At 48.1% G+C, this 17,673-nt stretch overlaps 1 protein-coding gene across 1 annotated transcript in view; it reads right to left on the reverse strand.

Annotated features, from left to right (window-relative positions):
* Positions 1-4,315: 4,315 nt before the first annotated feature.
* AMFR (autocrine motility factor receptor) overlaps positions 4,316-17,673 on the reverse strand; it is a 40,877-nt gene continuing 27,519 nt past the window's right edge. Inside the window, exons 10-14 of the mRNA XM_082862761.1 lie at positions 16,706-16,809; positions 10,782-10,916; positions 9,010-9,093; positions 5,577-5,761; positions 4,316-4,804 (exon numbers count right to left, since the gene is read on the reverse strand). Coding sequence (XP_082718887.1) covers positions 4,657-4,804; positions 5,577-5,761; positions 9,010-9,093; positions 10,782-10,916; positions 16,706-16,809 — 656 coding nt within the window. The 3' untranslated portion in view covers positions 4,316-4,656. The remainder of the gene's footprint in view (positions 4,805-5,576; positions 5,762-9,009; positions 9,094-10,781; positions 10,917-16,705; positions 16,810-17,673) is intronic.

Genomic DNA, 17,673 nt, shown 5'->3' on the forward strand with positions numbered 1-17,673 from the left:
TTTGCATAGAAAAAGCACAGCTCTCACGGGCCAGTAGCTGCCCCAAAAGAATATGGAACATATATATATATATATATATATATATATATATATATATATATATAAAAATAGAGCCCTATAGGAAACAGTTTCCCCCCAGCTCCCTTTCTACAGAGTACCTTTATCATTTTTTTTGTTTTAGATTTTGGTTTTATTTTTGTCCTGACGAGCACTATGTGTTACATACCAGATCAGCTTTCATAGTCTTTGGGAACCGGGTTGTGGTTTTTCCCGCTGACATTCTGCTTCTCCGTCTCTCAGATGGATGCTCCCTTTGTGTGCGTGCGCCCCTCCACCTTTTCCTTTGTTTCAGTAACCTGTGTTCGCTCTTTCTCATGTGGGGATGTTTGTGCTGCAGATAAAAACAAAAATTTTTAAATACTACAAGATGGAAAAAACACAAAAAAAATTAAAAAGATGGAATGTAATGTTTACAAGAAAGCCACAGTTCTCATGATCAGTCCAATGTCATTTCTACTTTGACTAGTATCCAAACTCCTTCACGGTTTCACTTTTAAGACTTAATATTTGCTGAAGACCAGTCACAGCCATTTCAGATAAAGAGGCAAAAAGACAAAACACAAAAAATTTAAAATGCAGAAAAAAAAAAAACTTGGGAAAAAAAATAGCCCACGGGTCTTTCTAAGCCTTTCTATTCCCAATCGGTGAGGTTTCTGTGATATCTTACACACTGCCAGTCTACTTCTCTGACTAATGGAAAATTCATGTGTAGCTCAATAAAGAGAATGTTTGTCTGTATTCCTGAGTCTCGCCCTCGGGCTTCATTCTGACAGGAAAGGGAAGGAGGGATTTGACTGGGTCACAGATGCTGGGAGGCTGGTGGGTAGGGCTGTAGGTGCCGGATAAGGATCCCCCGCACCACCACCCCCACCCGCCATCAAGGGGAGCCAGCTGGGTGCAGCCACCTGGGAGCAGGGCGGGCAGAGGAATGGGTCTCTCGGGCCTGCAGGTGCCCTCTTCCTCCCAGCTCCGGCATCTCCTCATGCTCGGCTGGTTTGGTTTTCGAGGGTAGGACGGAATGGAGCATTGGGAAGGGGGGGAGGGCAGGTGATCCCAAATCGCCTGCTAATACGGGATCCTGTACCCAGTTGCTCCACCACAGCAGAATGGGTGGTCCCGAGAATGAGGCCAAATTGCCCCGGCCCTCTGTACCCAAGGGGTCACATGCACTCACTTGGACATCTTTCAAAGCCTCTCCTGTTGCACCTGGATGCTAGAAGTCCCCGGCAGGCTGAACACACACGGAGCAGCTGAGCACAGCCTGGTGTACGGAATCTGGTTCTCAATTCCTCCGGGTGGCAGGTCTCACTACCTCTCCACTGGGTTGCCAGGTTTCTACTGCAGTTAGTTGCACATCAGTTGACCTGGAGGTAACACAGCTCATCAAAATCCTTGCATCATGTCCCTGGATCACTTACTAGCCAAGCAGTCGAGTGCTCCACCTAGGAGATGGCGGGGTCTGGGCAAGGGCAGTTAATTGTAATCCTCCGCACACCAACAGCCCAGGAAGTCCTCTCCTTGGCAATTCCAGTGGCCTTTTGAATCTAGTGAGGATGGAAAGTGGGGGTTGATACTGCTGCAGAGACCGTGGCGTAACAAGAGGCTAGTCCCCTCCTGTTACAAAGAACAGATCCAGGAGCTCCTCAGCCAGGACAAGCCTGCTGGTGAGCCAGCCAGGCCCACCCCTCCCCCAGCACTGCTCCCACCAGCTCCCCTCGCCCCAACTTATCTGCAGAGGGAGGCTCACAGCCATCTCTGTTGATGGGAAGCCTGCGCTCCTGGCCACAGCTTGACTTCAGGACACTGGTCTGGGGGGATGCAGACGAAAGGCTGCAGGATGCCGTGACTTCTACATATGGCGTACCTGAACTTCTCTTAAAAATAATGAGCCATAGAATAACAGTTCTTGCATATGAATTTTGTAGATAAAAACAACGGAAGCTTCTTTGCCTTATCTTCCTTAAAATGGGATCCAGAAGCATTTTCTTGGGAAAGGGTGCAGGGAAAGACCAATTCAATTAGATGAGACACGTGGCGGCACAGCCTACGCATCATAATCTCTAGGGACTCCACAAGCGACTCTAAGGTGCAGTCGGGCGCCCAGAGATGGAGACATTCAGGTGACGGAGGGCCTTCAGGGCAGGCAGGCGTTGTTCCCTGACCAGCTTGGCGGCAGGGCCACGGCTCCTCCTGCAGGCGAGGCCCTGCTCCACAGAGCTCTCCGCTTCCTCCCCGTAGTGGGGAAAGGCGCACCCAGAGAGGACCACGTCTGCCGGCTAAAGATAAAAAAGCATATTGTCTGCACAGCTCAAGTGGGAAACCAGGTCCAAGTGGCCACCTGGGCACCCTGGATTTATATCAACACAAGAAATACATCCACAAGGACCATCGATCTCTACAGTACATAAAAGCCTCAAAATTAGGGGGAGAAAAAAAAACAGCAAGAACCCAAGATGTCAGCAGAGCCAAAAGAAAATGGAGGGAGTGAGGGAGAGCACTTCCAAAAGAGCCCAGAGAGGGCAAGGGCACCTCCACCACCATTCACAGAGCACCCAAACACTCAGTTTACAAACGTGAACCAGCAGCCTGGCCTCCGCTTTGGGCTACGTGGCGGAGCACAAGGACAGGCTCCCTTCCTGGAGACGGCCAGCACAGTGAAGGGGCCATGGGATGGGGACCACCTGATGGAACGGGACACTGGTCTAGCCTCCTGCCCTTGCCCTTGGCATCTGTCGCAGATGCCCTCAAGAAGTGACCAAACTCAAGAGACAACACAATTAGTGCCCAGAACCCTTTACTATCCAGGTGTAAAATCTATGGGTGAATTTAGGACTTCTCTTTTGGGGTCATTTTAAAGGCATGGCTCCACTTTGATCACTGTCATATGGCTGTATTCCAATGTCTCAGGACCCTCTAAATGACTCCAAAACATTTTCTCTTTTCACACATCTGAAACATAAGAACACATGGAATTGGTATCATCTTTAAATGTGCACAACATGCACACATATATAATTATAAGGATGAAAAATCCCTCCAACCAAAACGGAACACACAAAATCAAAACGCGCTCTAATCTCCGCACCTCTGAAAAAAACTGCCTTACCTCCCAGCCACACACAACACACTAGGAGAGTTTGCTTTTTATTATCATTATTATTGTTTTACAATAAAAACAAATAGCTATGCTCTCAGCAAAACCAATTTAAAAAGAAAAATAATCACAGAAATTTACTAACAGCATTTCAAGATAAGGCTTTTGAAAGATGTATTGAAATAAATTATCTCAGCCTAAACATCACTCTATTTTCAGTTACTTCTCAACATTCTAAAAACTTTGTTACGTAAAATACATTTAACTTTGCCAATAATTTTAGATAATACTGGATTCTTCCCAGAAGGACTACCATAAAACTATGCTTTCAAACATTAAAAAAAAACTCAATCCAGTAGGACATAAAACTGAACTAGGTAACCTATGATTGTGTGTTTCAAATCCTTCAAGTTAAATGTGTCAAGGATTTGAAAAAGTTCAGACCTGGGTCTGCTCCAAGGCAGGTGGACTCAACATCTTACCTTTCTATGTTTAATTAAACCAACAGGAACACAGTTACAAAAATGAAGGGCTCCGGGGAAGAAAGATACAAAAGATGTCTTTTATTTCTTCAATAAAGCCCTCCAAAATTTACTCTCCCATCTTTAAGGCCCACGTTTTTTCCAAGGACCAAACCCACAGCCTTTGGCGTTGCCTAATTTACTTTAACAAGGAGTTAAAACGTTCATGAACCAAGGCTTGCTGCTCAACCCTTTCCCCGTGTCTGGGGCTGTGGGGGGGATAATGAAATGCAGAGAGGAGAGGACACAGCGTGTACTCGTGAGATGCGGGAGCACCAGTGTTAACGGAAATAAAGCCAGCTTTGGATAGGGGGCTCAGAAAGCTAGTCCCGGATGTACTGGGACACGATGGATCACCTCCTCACGCTACGTCCCTGGGCTTTCCTCCCCTCTGCTGCAGGTATCAAACCAAGCACTGTTCTTCCAAGATGCCCTGCCGGCCCAGGGGTCCAGGAGCCCGTAGGTCTGGCCTCTGTGACATTCTGAATGCCTCCGCACCAAGAACAGCAGTGTGACAACATAAATTACCCAGTGGCGTGGAGTCAGGCTCAGGCTGTACACCTCCACACCGCTTTTTATGGCTCCCGCCCCCTGCGCCTCCCGATTCCCCCCCCCGACCCCCCCACGCCCACTTCCTGCCACATTTGGAGCTAAAGACACCAGCATTTGTTATGACTTCTGCATAAAGCCGTCATGGAAGCAGCCCCCTTCAGGGTCTCTGGCTGCCCACTTCCTCTTGATCCTCCCCCACCCCTACAAAGTCCAGTCAACGCACAAGAGATCATGCTTAGAGTTAAAATGTGCAGTGTTTCTAAAGGGAAGAGAAATGTCACATAGAAAGTATTACAAAAAAGGATTAAATCTGTCAGCTGTCCACACACTATTAAGACCACGTGCTTTACACAGCGCAATGCAGTTGAGCCCACTCCTTCACTCAGCAGGCAGAGCTGGGGACAGGCCTCTTCGGCTCGGGAGGAGGCGCTAGGAGCTCTGCTGCTTCTGAAGTCTCCGCTCTGCGGCAGCAGCCAGCATCCTTCGACGCAGGGTCATGGGGTCAGAGGTCGTGCCTTCCGAGGGGAGGCAGCTGTCCGAGGCTGAGTCATCTTCAGAACTTCTGTTCAAGAAACGCCTACAAAAAACAAAGGACTTGAATGAGGGATCAGGGAAGCTCTGGAACATGCACACACACAGAAACATACAATGTGCTTCTTTAATTCCCCCACTTTCCCGGCACCGTCATGAAGCTGTCACTCAGCACCACCCCGTGAAAAAGACACCTGTCCCTGAACAGAGGGGCAGAAGTTCTCCGCATCAGGCGGCCGCTCCACTTACACACACAGTGCAAAGTCCCCACTCACAAGGCCTGTGCTGGGCATGGAACCCACCCACGGGAACAGAACACCGGCCCCGGCCCCGAGAGTTTAAGTAACGAGCACCTGCGCAGCGACAGAACAGTCCCGCTCCGGCGGCTCCCGCCTGGGGCTGGGGGTCGGCACTTCGAGGCCGGCTGCACGCAGAGTGGCCAAGACGGAGGACTCAAGAGCTGGACATCAGGCCAGTGTTAGCCTCTCTAGGCCTCAGTTTCTTCAGCTTTAAGTCTGTCTAATGGGTATAATTACCATGCTCCCTCTTAGAGTTAAGGGAATTAGAGTAATTAACATAAAGGGTCTAGAACACACTGGCACAGAAGTGCTAACCGTGTAAGGGTGGCGGAGAGCGTCCACAAGGAGACGCCAGCAGCACCAGCCAGAGGTTACCACCTGGGCCCAGTATTACCAGATCCTCAGGTTTTTCAACAGAGGTTTGAAACCTGAAGTTTTAGCTGACAGGTGATAGGTTTTCAGCGTTGGCATCCATGACAAGGGCCTTCAGGCCTGGCGGGGGCTGTGGAACCCGCTCACCTCCGCGCCTGCTGCAGGAGGTCATCCTTGCGCTGCACCAGCATGCGCTGTCTCTCGTCAGCGGACTTGGAGAAGCGGCTCCCCCGGGCCTCAAAGTCCTCCCCTTCACTGGGCTCCGCTTCCAGCTCGCCAAAGTCCAGTGCCTCCTCCAGCCGAGGACTGAGGTCTAGCGGCACCCGCTCGGTCTGGACACGCAGGAAGCAAGGGACCACCGTGAGCACGGGCTGCCCTGCCAGGCAGATTCCCCATCTGACCGGTGCCCCAAATAATGCTCTTCTGGACCCCAAAGGAGGCGGGCTGCCCGGCAGGGAACCGCGGGCACATGTGTAACGGCAGACATGGGCTCCTGAAGGGCAGGACCTGACTCACATGGCATGTTCAACATTACGGAATAAGTGAATGATTACCAGTATGAAAACAGAAGCACCTCGAAACTGTACTCTCTCTCAGAAGATAACAAAGTTAACTGCTTATTTGCATTCTGGGAATTTTCTGTTCAATGCTACTTATTGCTCTAAAATTTAAACAAGTCTCATCACATATACTGCACAAATTTTATACCCTCACTTGACTCTGAGAACAGTTAGGCAGATAAAAAATGGTAAATTCTGGGCTTCCCTGGTGGCGCAGTGTTTGAGAGTCCGCCTACTGATGCAGGGGACGTGGGTTCGTGCCCCGCTCCGGGAGGATCCCACATACCGTGGAGCGGCTGGGCCCGTGAGCCATGGCTGCTGAGCCTGCGCTTCCGGAGCGTGTGCTCCACAACGGGAGAGGCCACAACAGTGAGAGGCCCGCGTACCGCAAAAAAAAAAAAAAAAAAAAAAAAAAGAAGTAAATTCTAAGTATCTTTGTTAAAACCTATATAATATCATGTGGTTCCTCGCGCAGCAGGATATAATAATGGGACTGTCTCTGTCCTGGCTGCAGCTGTGAAGGCCAACACGATGCCCAGGAGCCCCCAAAGGCTCAGGCAGCTGCCTGGCCATCTACTGCTCATGCTCCCAGACTCAGGCCCAGACCCAGGCTGGCCAGCGTCAGTCCAGCACCCACCTCCAGGCGACAGCAGAGTTGAGGAGGAAGAGGCTGAGAGGCTATTTTTAAGAGTTCCTGGTGTGTGCGCTTTTCTCTCACCCACCCTCGCCACCTCTCCTTGCCCTCAGGCAAGCGAGTGAGGGACTTCAAGAGAACCATGTGGGGGCTTTCCTGGTGGCGCAGTGGTTAAGAATCCGCCTGCCAATGCAGGGGACATGGGTTCGAGTCCTGGTCTGGGAACTAAGATCCCACATGTCACAGAACAACTAAGCCCGTGCACCACAACTACTGAGCCTGCGCGCCACAACTACTGAAGCCTGCGTGCCTAGAGCCCATGCTCCGCAACAAGAGAAGCCACCGCAATGAGAAACCGTGCACCACAACGAAGAGTAGCCTCCGCTCGCCGCAACTAGAGAACGCCCGCGCTCAGCAACGAACACCCAATAGCCAAAAAATTTAAAAAATAATAATAATTTAAAAAAAGAACCATGTGGCCTGACTCATGTGCCCTAGAGTTTGGGGGACACACAGACTGGTGGTGACTAACACACACCTGAGAAATCTAAGAGGAAGAAACTGGCTTGTAGCAGATTTTAAAAACACTTCGCTGGGAGCCAGTTCAACTTCCACTGACTGTAAGGCACTGCTGTGTGTGTCCTGGGGGAGGGGACATAGGTCCTGCGGGAGAACCAGCCTGAGGCTGTTGAAATTGACTTTGCCCAAGAGGACCACTGGGAGGGGTGAAGGGAGCCTCATGAAGGAAGGGGTGGTCATAAAAAGCCAGCCCAAGTTCAAACTAAGTATAGTCGAGGCTTCTGGTGCTAGACAGGATAGGGAGAGCTCTACAATAACAGCTGTAACACATATATATACAGATGTGCACACGCGTACACACACACACACACACACACACACACACACACACACACACACACACACACGCTGGGGTCACATGGCCCATCTTAACCCTGAGTCCGACCCTAGAGGAAGTTAGAAAGAAGAGCTGGTGAGTGGAGGTGGAGGTGGAGGTGGAGGTGGAGGTGGAAGGAAGGGAATGGAAGGCCACCCTCAAAGCCTGATTCACGTAGGCCTGAGCTTGGGAGAGGGGAGACCCCAAATTAAGCAATGGGCAGATCTGATCTGATGACTGGGATAAACTGTTTATTAACTGTTATCCAAGAACTTTTTATTTCCTGAGAACGGCCAAAAGTGTTATATAGCAAGCTTCTTTGTGAAGCAAGTGCTTTCCTTCCACCATGTTAAAAAAAATTCAGAAACCTTCATGCTCACTCTAAAAATAGAGATGGGGACTCAAGACAGAAATCGAATGTGCTGTACCCACAAGGCCCCCAAGCCAGCCTAGTATCCAAATCTGAGCTAAGCCAGCTACGAAAACTGGAAACACGATAAGCCCCTTCTTCAGAAGCCAGATGCCATTTTACAAATGCTGCACGACCCCATTACAGATTTGGATACGAAAATTTTAACTCATTAACAGATCTGAAGAATTCTTAGGAGTTTTTACTGTTTCCTATTTGCAGGGAAAGGCACGTGAGGTGAAAGCAGCCTGCATGTCACCCGTCAGTGAAAGCAGCTGCTTCCAGCAGAGCCCTGACCAACGCTGGCAGAGAAGGCGGCGCCATCCTCAGGCCCCAGCTCCCGTGTGGGAAGCCCCACGTGTCACACCAACAAGGAAACACAAAAATAGGGCTGCCTGGGGCTTCTTCAGTCTCTTAAGAAAACTTCTGCAAAGCACGGTAATTGAATAAGCAAATGGGAATTCCAGAAAAGGGACACGAACCGGAACCCCAGGCTGCGTGGGGCAGAGCATGGGGTGGGGCTGAGGCACCTCTGCCCTGGAAGCCAGACCCGGGAGCTTCCTCCAGGTGCACGCAGCTACCCCGGGTCACCCAGCGTGGCTATCTAGGCAAACCTGGTTCCCAGGAGAACCACACTTCCCCCCACCCCAGGGGTCTCGTTTTTGTGAAATGCATGAAGTCCCTGCAAATGCTGAGGTGGACAAGCGAGGCGTGGGGGGAGAATAAGCTGAGGATTTCGGCCCTAGAGAGCGGAGCCCAGCGCAGTCACCCCGGGTCCTGGGCCCAGCCTCACGCCGCCCTGCCTAGTGCCGCCACTCAAGTCCACAGCGGCAGGGCCAGCCCGGCAGAGCATGACTCTTTTCTCCTCCAGGTCCTGAGGCCAGTCCCCAGGGAGGGGGCTGCAGGCCACGCCCAGGCACAGCAAGGTCTGTTACCCTTCGACACTGAGACGACGCTGGCATACGGCCTCCTCCCTACTCTCGCCCTCAGCCGTACAAACGTCAGAGGCAGGGTGCAGAACCCCGCCAGGTCCCCCGCTGCTCCCCATCCCGGACGCGCTCTCTCTAGTATGCAGGCCTTACCTGGGTGGAAGCTTCTCCGTCCTCCTGCTCGCCGTTTGGCCTCTCCATAGGACCGTTCAGTGCAGGCCTAATGCTCTCTGACCGCTGAAAGAGAGACAGCAGCACCGACGGTGCAGAGCCGTTCTGAGCTCGGCGAACGGGTAAGGGGGGGGGCGGACCTGGAACATGGGGGAGCTACGACCCCAACCGTCTGAGTTCAGCAAATCCCACAGCATCAAAGACATGAGAGTGCTACTGAGCTTAAGACACAGCAAAGGAGCCTGAGGCCTAAATCTGAGAGTCATCAGTGGGCCCACGTTTAATTTCCCTTTCAGTAACAGTAACTGCACAACAATAACAAAACGACAACAGCAGTTAACACCGACAGGACACTTTGGAAAAGCACTGACACCATCATCGCATTCATCTCCTTAACATCCTGTGAACTAGGTACTGCTGTTCTCACTTTCGTTCAGGCTGAGATCCCAGCCCATGCTGCAGACACCTTGGGGCCCTGCGCCTGTCCCTGAAGGTCTGCCCGCTGCATGCTGGCTGCCCAGTTTCTGTATTGCATCACCCAAGGACACACTCTGGCTGTGTGAAAGAACCTGGCCCCCGCTGGAGGCAGCCCTCAACCAACAACTGATGGGAACTGGTGTATAAGCACCCCGGCTCCTCCCCCCTCAGGAGGAACAATGCATTCTACACTGGACCCCAGAGGCCTCCAGTGGGCTCAAGCTCTAGCTGCCCACGATGGTAACTGCTGGATAACAAACCCTTTATCCACTTTACAGCCCCACCTGCTGCCTGTGTTTCCTGGAATACTTCCCATGTCTCCTGGAACACCTTCCAAATTAACTACTGGCAACTGGATCCCTGTCTCAGGGTCTGCTCCTGGGGAAACCCAAAGTCACAGCCAGGTCAAACAGGTAAGGACCACTGAGCCACCTCTAATACCTCAACCCCTTTGACTCCCAAGTTGAGGCTCATTCCCTCTTCCAAGATTCTCACGCTTGAAGATTTTACTAACAGATTTCCATGTTTTTGCATACCTAAGTTGAGTAATTTCTTGGTATATGATTCCCTAATCACATATATCCTTTGGTCCTGCCAGAAAGCTTTCTTTAAAATGTCAATACTTTTGTACCCATCAAAGAGGTTACATGATGGGCCAGGAAATAGGATCTTTAAAAAAAAAAAAAAGTCAAAAATATAAGCCTCACAGATAGGAATTATACCCAATGGAAAGCCACACCAATGTGCAAAGCCAGGGACAGAGGGCGATACCTCCTATAGCCGGGGTTAGCAAACTATAGCCTGTGGGCCAAGCACTCCAACAGTTTTTGTAAACAAAGTTTTACTGGAACACAGTCATGCACATTCATTTACATATTGTCCATGGCTCCTTCAGTGCTACAGCAGGAATTGAGAAGTTACAACAGATAATGCATGGCTTGCAGGGCCTAAAATATTTCAATCTGTCCTTTATAGGGAAAGACTGCCAATCCTTGTCCAAAAGGAACCGATGCTAGGACCTCCTGGACTGGCAAGGGCAGGCTGGTTTGGGGTGTGTATCTGCACAAAAAATTAGGCAAATAGTTTTGTCCTTGTCTTAATCCAAGCCTCTTGGATGGGTCTGTTCTCAGTCATAATCTGGAAAGTTAGGGAATTCACAGAAACCCTTCATCAAATCATAAATGAGATTCAGCTGTTAAGTAACTAGAACGTTAATCTAGAAGATTAAACCTTTGTGAGGACAGAATTCATTTGTCACGCCTGAAACCTCAGTTTACCTGTGTGGGAAAAGGTACTTGAATCCGTCCTTCTAAAATGTTGTCTGTTGTTATTTCGACTGAGCGTGTCAGCTGGAGGTCCTGCAGTACTAGGTGGTATGGAACCTGGGGAAACATCTCTTGAATCTGATGAGCCTATAGGAATACAAACAAAGAAGCCATGAAATGTTCACTCTCAACAGTTACTCACTGAGGTCATGGGGTAAGGCAGCCTCTGGGCACTGAACTTGGTGACCTGCCTTGAAAACACAAGTAAGGGGCCACCTCTATGCCACAGATCACCGTCAAACTGCAGGGTTTTTTAGTATTTTTCCAGAATGCCAAACAGAAAACTTGGGGACAACATCAACTTCAAATAAAAAAGCCCTGAAATCCACTGAAGCCCGAGACAGGCTGAACTAGAATATTCCAGTTTTAAAAAGCATTCATTTTAAAGCTCAGTAAAATTCAGGTATATAAATGTGTTCTGCTTAAAGATTTAATTCCTAAAAGGAACAAACTTCTGATACACACTACATGGGTGAAATTCAAATGCATTAAGTGAAAGAAGCTCAACTCAAAAGGCTATGTACCCTATGATTCCATTTATATGACATTCTAGAATAAGCAAAATTACAGAGACAGAAAACTGATAAGTGGTTGCTACAGGCTGGGGGTGGGAGAGGAAGTGATTACAAAGGGGCATAATGGAATATGGGGGGTGGCGGAAAGGAACTGTCCTATATTTTGATTATTGTGGTGGTCACATGACTGAATGAGTTTGACAAAACTCAGAGATGGATACTAAAAAAGGTGAATTTATTGTATATAAATTTTACTTCAACTTAAAAAAAAAAAAGACTACAAAAAATGTAATTGCTGGGACTTCCCTGGTGATCCAGTGGTTAAGAATCTGCCTTCCAATGCAGGGGATGCAGGTTCGATCCCTAGTCGTGCCACAACCAGAGAGCCTGCATGCTGCAGCTACTGAGCCGGTGCACTCTGCAGCCCACACGCCACAACTAGAGAAGGCCATGTGCCGCAGCGAAGATCCTGCATGCTGCAACTAAGACCCGATGCAGCCAAATAAATTAAATAAATAAATAAAAGTAAAAAATAAAAAAATAAATGTAATTGCTAATGTTGCTCTGGAGCTGCAGTTTTCAAACTGTACTCTAGAAACGTCTCGGAGGCCATCAGGGCTCTACGGTGGGTGCGTGTACAGAGGGGAGCAGGCAGAGATCTCGGCGCACCACCACCGGTACGTTCATCCGAGCAGCTCCGGACTTTTTTCTCATACGTGTATATTTATTTTGCAAATGCTTATGTTCAAGGTTTTATTTGTGGAAAAGTCCCAACGATCAAAAGAAAAAACGACAAGGAAACATATAATTCCTTTGGGGGCACAATAAAGTCTACTGTTGGGATAGTGGCTCCCAAGGAATATGTTGTCATGTAGAAAAAGAGGAACGTGTCCCAGTGTCAGGCCTAGAGAGAAAAGACCGGGGTGAAACCTGTGCAAAGCTTCGCTTTGGGTCATCGTTGGGGCAGGGAGGACAAGACAAGTGCATAGGACAGAAGGACCCGGAGCTCCATGGACCTGGGATCCCCTCTTTGTTTCTATGAAGGTGAGTTGATCATTTTTAAAAACCCAGGTCAAGTCAAAGCTAACTGGGCAAGAGTCCAAAACAACCTCAATAATCAGATAACATTCTCCTCTCTTCTTAAAAAGGTCCCCTTCTCATTTCCCAAATAAAATAAGTCCAAGATTCAGTTCACTGGGCCAAAGCTTTTCTTCCAGAAAATCCAGCAAGTTATATATATTAGACTTTTATAAAAAATGTATTGTGACAGGGCTTCCCTGGTGGCGCAGTGGTTGGGAGTCCGCCTGCCGATGCAGGGGACACAGGTTTGTGCCCCGGTCCGGGAAGATCCCACATGCCGCAGAGCGGCTGGGCCCGTGAGCCATGGCCGCTGAGCCTGCGCGTCCGGAGCCTGTGCTCCGCAACGGGAGAGGCCACAACAGTGAGAGGCCAGCGTACCGCAAAAAAAAAAAAAAAAAGTATTGTGACAGTAAATTAGTTGTGCTAAAAATGGGCTATCCCAATCCACCATGCAACGGGAGGAAGAACACCAGGGCCTGCCTGAGAATTCTAAACACACCAACTCCAAGAAGGTAATTCTCATTCCTGGGAGGGTTACATGTCCATGAATTCTGATTTTTTTAAGGGGGCAGGTGAGGTGATCCACCTGAAGAGCTTCAACAGCTGCCCGACCCTGAAGTACCGACGCAGAGCCTGACCAGAGCCAGTCGTCGGCCACGCAGGGCTGCGCACTCCCAGTCCATCCGCCCTCACAACGTCACTCTCACTCTCTGCTGATGACCTGGCTGAGTGCTTCACTGAGGAAGCAGAAGCCCGCGGGAAGCCAGGTCTTTTTTTTTTTTTAATGGTCAAAATCATATAACATAAAATTGCCCATCTTAACCATTTTTAAGTGTACAGCCATGTTAACTATACACACACTGCTGTGCAACAGGTCTCCAGAACGCTTTCATCTTGCAAAACCGAAACTCTACACCCACTGAACAGCGACCCCCCCCACTCCCCCTCCCCCAGCCCCTGGCAACCACCATTCTGCTTTCTAAGAGTCTGAGTAATTTAGATGGCCCATGTAGGTGGAATCACACAGTATTTGTCTTTTTGTGACTAGCTTATTTCACTTAGCGTAGTATCCTCAAAGTTCTTCTTTTTCAGGATGAATAATATTCCACTGTGTGGACAGAGCATTTTCATAATCTATTCATCTCTGATGGACACTTAGGCTGCTTCTACCTAAATGGTTATTATGAGCCATGCCTTCTTTTTAAACCGTATCTCAAAACGACATGCCTGGAGCTACGTCCATCCCGCCTCCCAACAAAGGGGAGAATGCTCCTCTCCTGGCTCCGGCTCCCAAGCCCACCCTCCACCTCAGGTCTTTGCCTTCAGTTAACTTTTCTGTTTGTTCTGTACCATCAATCTCTCCCCCTCCAGTGATCATTCCTATTCGCACACCAAGCATGTTTTAGAATCTTTTTAAGAAGACTCTTGGGTACTCAAAAGAACTGAAAGCAGGGTCTCCAAGAGATATTTGTACACCCATGTTCATAGTGCCATTACTCACGATAGCTAAAACATGGAAGCAACCCAAGTGTCCACCGACAGATAAACGGATAAGCAAAATGTGGTTTATACATACAATGGGATATTATCCAGCCTTAAGAAGGAAGGAAATTCTGACACATGCTACAACATAGTTGAACCCTGAGGACATTAAGCTCAGTAAAATAAGCCAGTCACAAAAAGATAAATACCGTATGATTCTGCTTATATGAGGTACCTAAAGTAGTCAAATCCACAGAGAAAGAAAGGAGAATGGTGGCTGCCAGGGGCTAGGGAGGAGGGGATGCGGAGTTATTATTTACTGGGTATAGGGCTTCAGTTTTGCAAGATGAAAAGAGTTCTGGAGATGTATTGTGGCTGATAGTTGCACAAGAATATGAATATACTTAATACCACTGAACTGTACACTTAAAAATGGCTAAGATCATAAATTTTGTGGTACGTGTATTTTATCACACTTTAAAAAATAGAAAAAAAGAAGACCCGTGGGGAAAAGAAAAAGAATACATACTTAGCATTTGCTTATATGTGTATGTAAACATTCTGGAAAAGCACAACACAGAAGAAACTAATTGAAGTTGTTATTGCAAGAGAGGAGGGTGTCTGGGTGGATGGAGGAAAAGACTTCACTGGATACTCTCTACAGGTTTTGAAATTTGTGGATAAATGGCCTGCCCAAAAATCTTTAAAAAAACATGTTAACAAACTCCTCTGACGGCACACCCCTACCAAGCCACCTCCTTACTTCTCCACTCCCTCTGGGTGTCTTCAGCTCGCACTCAGTTTCCAATCCAACAATCTAGTACTCAGCACCTCGAGCAATGGAAACTTCTTGCTCCTCTCCAGCTGATTAACCACCTCCACTCTGCCAAACCCCACATGGCACTTCTCTGACCTCATCTTCTAAGAATTCCCACATGGTTGACTTCACGCTTCTCCTGGTTTCCCTCCTTCTCAATCGCTGCCATGGCTCCTCCCATTCAGCCAGACCTCAGTCCTGAGCCCTCTTCTCCTTCTGAGCTACCTTCTTTCCCTCGAAGAGATCCAGTCCCCTACAGACTAAAGCTCCCAAATGTCTCTCTCCAGCTGGATCTCTTTGCTGAGGTCCAGAACTGTCTACATGACATCTCTACTTAGATGTCTCATAGACACCCCAACTTCCCCAGCCAAACAGAAGGCTGAGTCCCTGTCCTTCATCTGTTCCTCCTCCCGTCCTGCCCATCTCATACATGATACCACTGCTCATCTGCCTGACTGAAAACCAGCACTCCCCTCACCCCACTACCCTACATCCAAATCAAAGCCCTGTCAAGTCCATCAGTTCATCTTCGAAAGGCATCTGAAATCCGCCACTTCTTTTCGTCTTTATTTCCAATGCCCTGGTCCAAGCCACCATCTATTTTTTGCCTGAACTACTGCAACAGTCTCCTAACTGGTCTCACTGGTTCCATTTTTGCCCCTCTAAAATTCATTCTCTCAGAAGTAAATTATTCTCTATTAACTGTCCTGTCAGTCCCCTGGGGGAGGAAAAAAAGCCCTGAATGGTCTTCTCATACTTTCATTACAGTATCTAAACTGGATTGTAGTCTACAAAAATCCCTGCATGACCGGGCTCTGCAACCTCAATTTATGTCACAATCTTGGTTCCGACTCGCAGGCTCCAACCACAATCAGCTCTCTGTTTTCAGAACATTCTCACCTCATGGCCTTTGTACCTACTGTTTCCACTGCCTCTTTCCCCCGATCTGCCTCCTTCTCTTCTCAGCCTTCATGTCTCAGCTTAAATATGACCTCTTGAGACTTCTCTGAATGTCTCCTCTGGAACAGCCTTTACCCACCCCTCCACCACATCACCTGCCCTACTGCCTGCAGAGTCCTCATCCCCATCGGCAACGATCTTATCTGTTGGTGTTTATAATCAGCCTCCTCCCCCCACCCCATGTAGAATTCACACTTCTTAAGAGAAGGGCTCCTGTCCACCTTGTTGACGCTACAGGTGCTACGCAATTTGTTGACACTGCACAGTGCCCGTCTCGGGAACAGGCTTTCAGTACACGTTTGTTGGACTAACACAGGTTGCATTTTTAAGACCCCTGCATTTATCATCACAATGAGCACTACATTTCAAAAACGGTGAACCATGTTTCTCCAACACTGCAAAATAAAAATATACACCATGACAAAGCTTTAGAAAAATACGAAGAATCTTGAAGTATGTGGACAATATCCTTGAACCAAGAGCATGCTTGAATATCTCAAGGGGTGTGTGTGTATATATTTATATTTATATATGTATATCCACAGGCATGTATGTATGTATAAGTGTGTATGTGAAGGTATACTCATTTATTTACTTTGGGAAGGGGGGAGAGGGGGTTAAAATAACACATTCAGTAGGCCTACGACAATTTTTAATAAAAGTCACATCATTCACTCCAGCCAGTAACTCCCCAAATATTTTTTAGTGAAAATCAAGAGGTGTCCCAACACTAGCCCAGATCATGAGAGTGAACTTAGTAGTGCTCAGAAAAGGTTAGATTATCTGCCACGCAAGTAAAATGAAAGCTGGTTTCCAAACCAGTTTCAAATTTTAAAGCGCAGGGATTGAAGTCACCCCAGTGAATAAGATGCTCCTGAAAATCCTGCCGCATTTTTTTTAAATCCCACCGTTCTGCCAGAGCAGAGTGAGACCAACTGAGTCATGCACACTGCACACGTTCTCCAGCTTCTCCTTCCCTCCCGATTATTAATCACCTTTTCAAAGCAGTGAGCGGTCCTTACCATTGCATTAAGCTGGGAGTTGCTTGCCTGAGTAATTCCTAGAATGTTGGTGGTGTGCATCACTTCGACTGAAAAACTTGGCAGCCAACTCGCAATCCGGGACCCTAGAACAAACAAGAAGCCAGCACAAGTCTTCGAGACCTCTTTCCCCTGCCAGTTGCTCTGCAGCCGGCCACTCTATGGCACCAGCTGGTACTCACTGAGGGCTTACTTTACACCAGGCCTTTTGACCAAGTGTCCCATGTGGATTAGCTCATTCAATCCCCACTAAAACCCCACATGGGTTTATTATTATTATTATTACTATTATTCCCATTTTACTCTTCTCAGAGATTTGACTCTAGTGCTCTTGTTGGTTCCCCAAGGCACTCGGAACTGAGGTAACTTGCCCAAGATCACAGCATTTAATTATGGTGGCCAGGACTTGAAGCCAGACAGTCAGGTTCCAGAACACTTCACCACGGGGCTTTCCGACTTTCCAGTGGCCCTGGATCCACACGAACTCAATCCCTCTCTCAGGCTACACTATAAGGAAGGTTTTCAGGGCTCTAAAGCTGTTACAGTAGATGAGAATTTGCCCCTCTCTTTCACGCTACACACAAATACTACGCGTTTGGAGACATCATTTTCATGAAGTATTTTTTACTTAATAATCTGATTTAAAGACTTTAGTTTTCTGATTCGAAATTCTTTTCAAAGAGTTCTATAACATAGGTTTGCGGACTAATGGTACCAAGAAGTCTGCTGCTTCTGCCATTTCACTAAGGAAAGGGGATCCTAAGATATACCACCACCAGGTGTCAGCAGTAAACAACTCCATTATCAAGCACACATTTAAGGAGGATTTCCCTTTCCTTCACAAAGCAGCACTGAGGCCTGGAATGTAAAACAAGTTCAATGGCCATCTCAAAGATCTTGCCTGGATAGACTGTACCCAATAAAAAGCTGGGTACTTAGTTCATGTACTT

Source organism: Leucopleurus acutus (assembly GCF_964270905.1).
Source record: "Leucopleurus acutus genome assembly, chromosome: 20".
Lineage (NCBI taxonomy): Eukaryota > Metazoa > Chordata > Mammalia > Artiodactyla > Delphinidae > Leucopleurus > Leucopleurus acutus.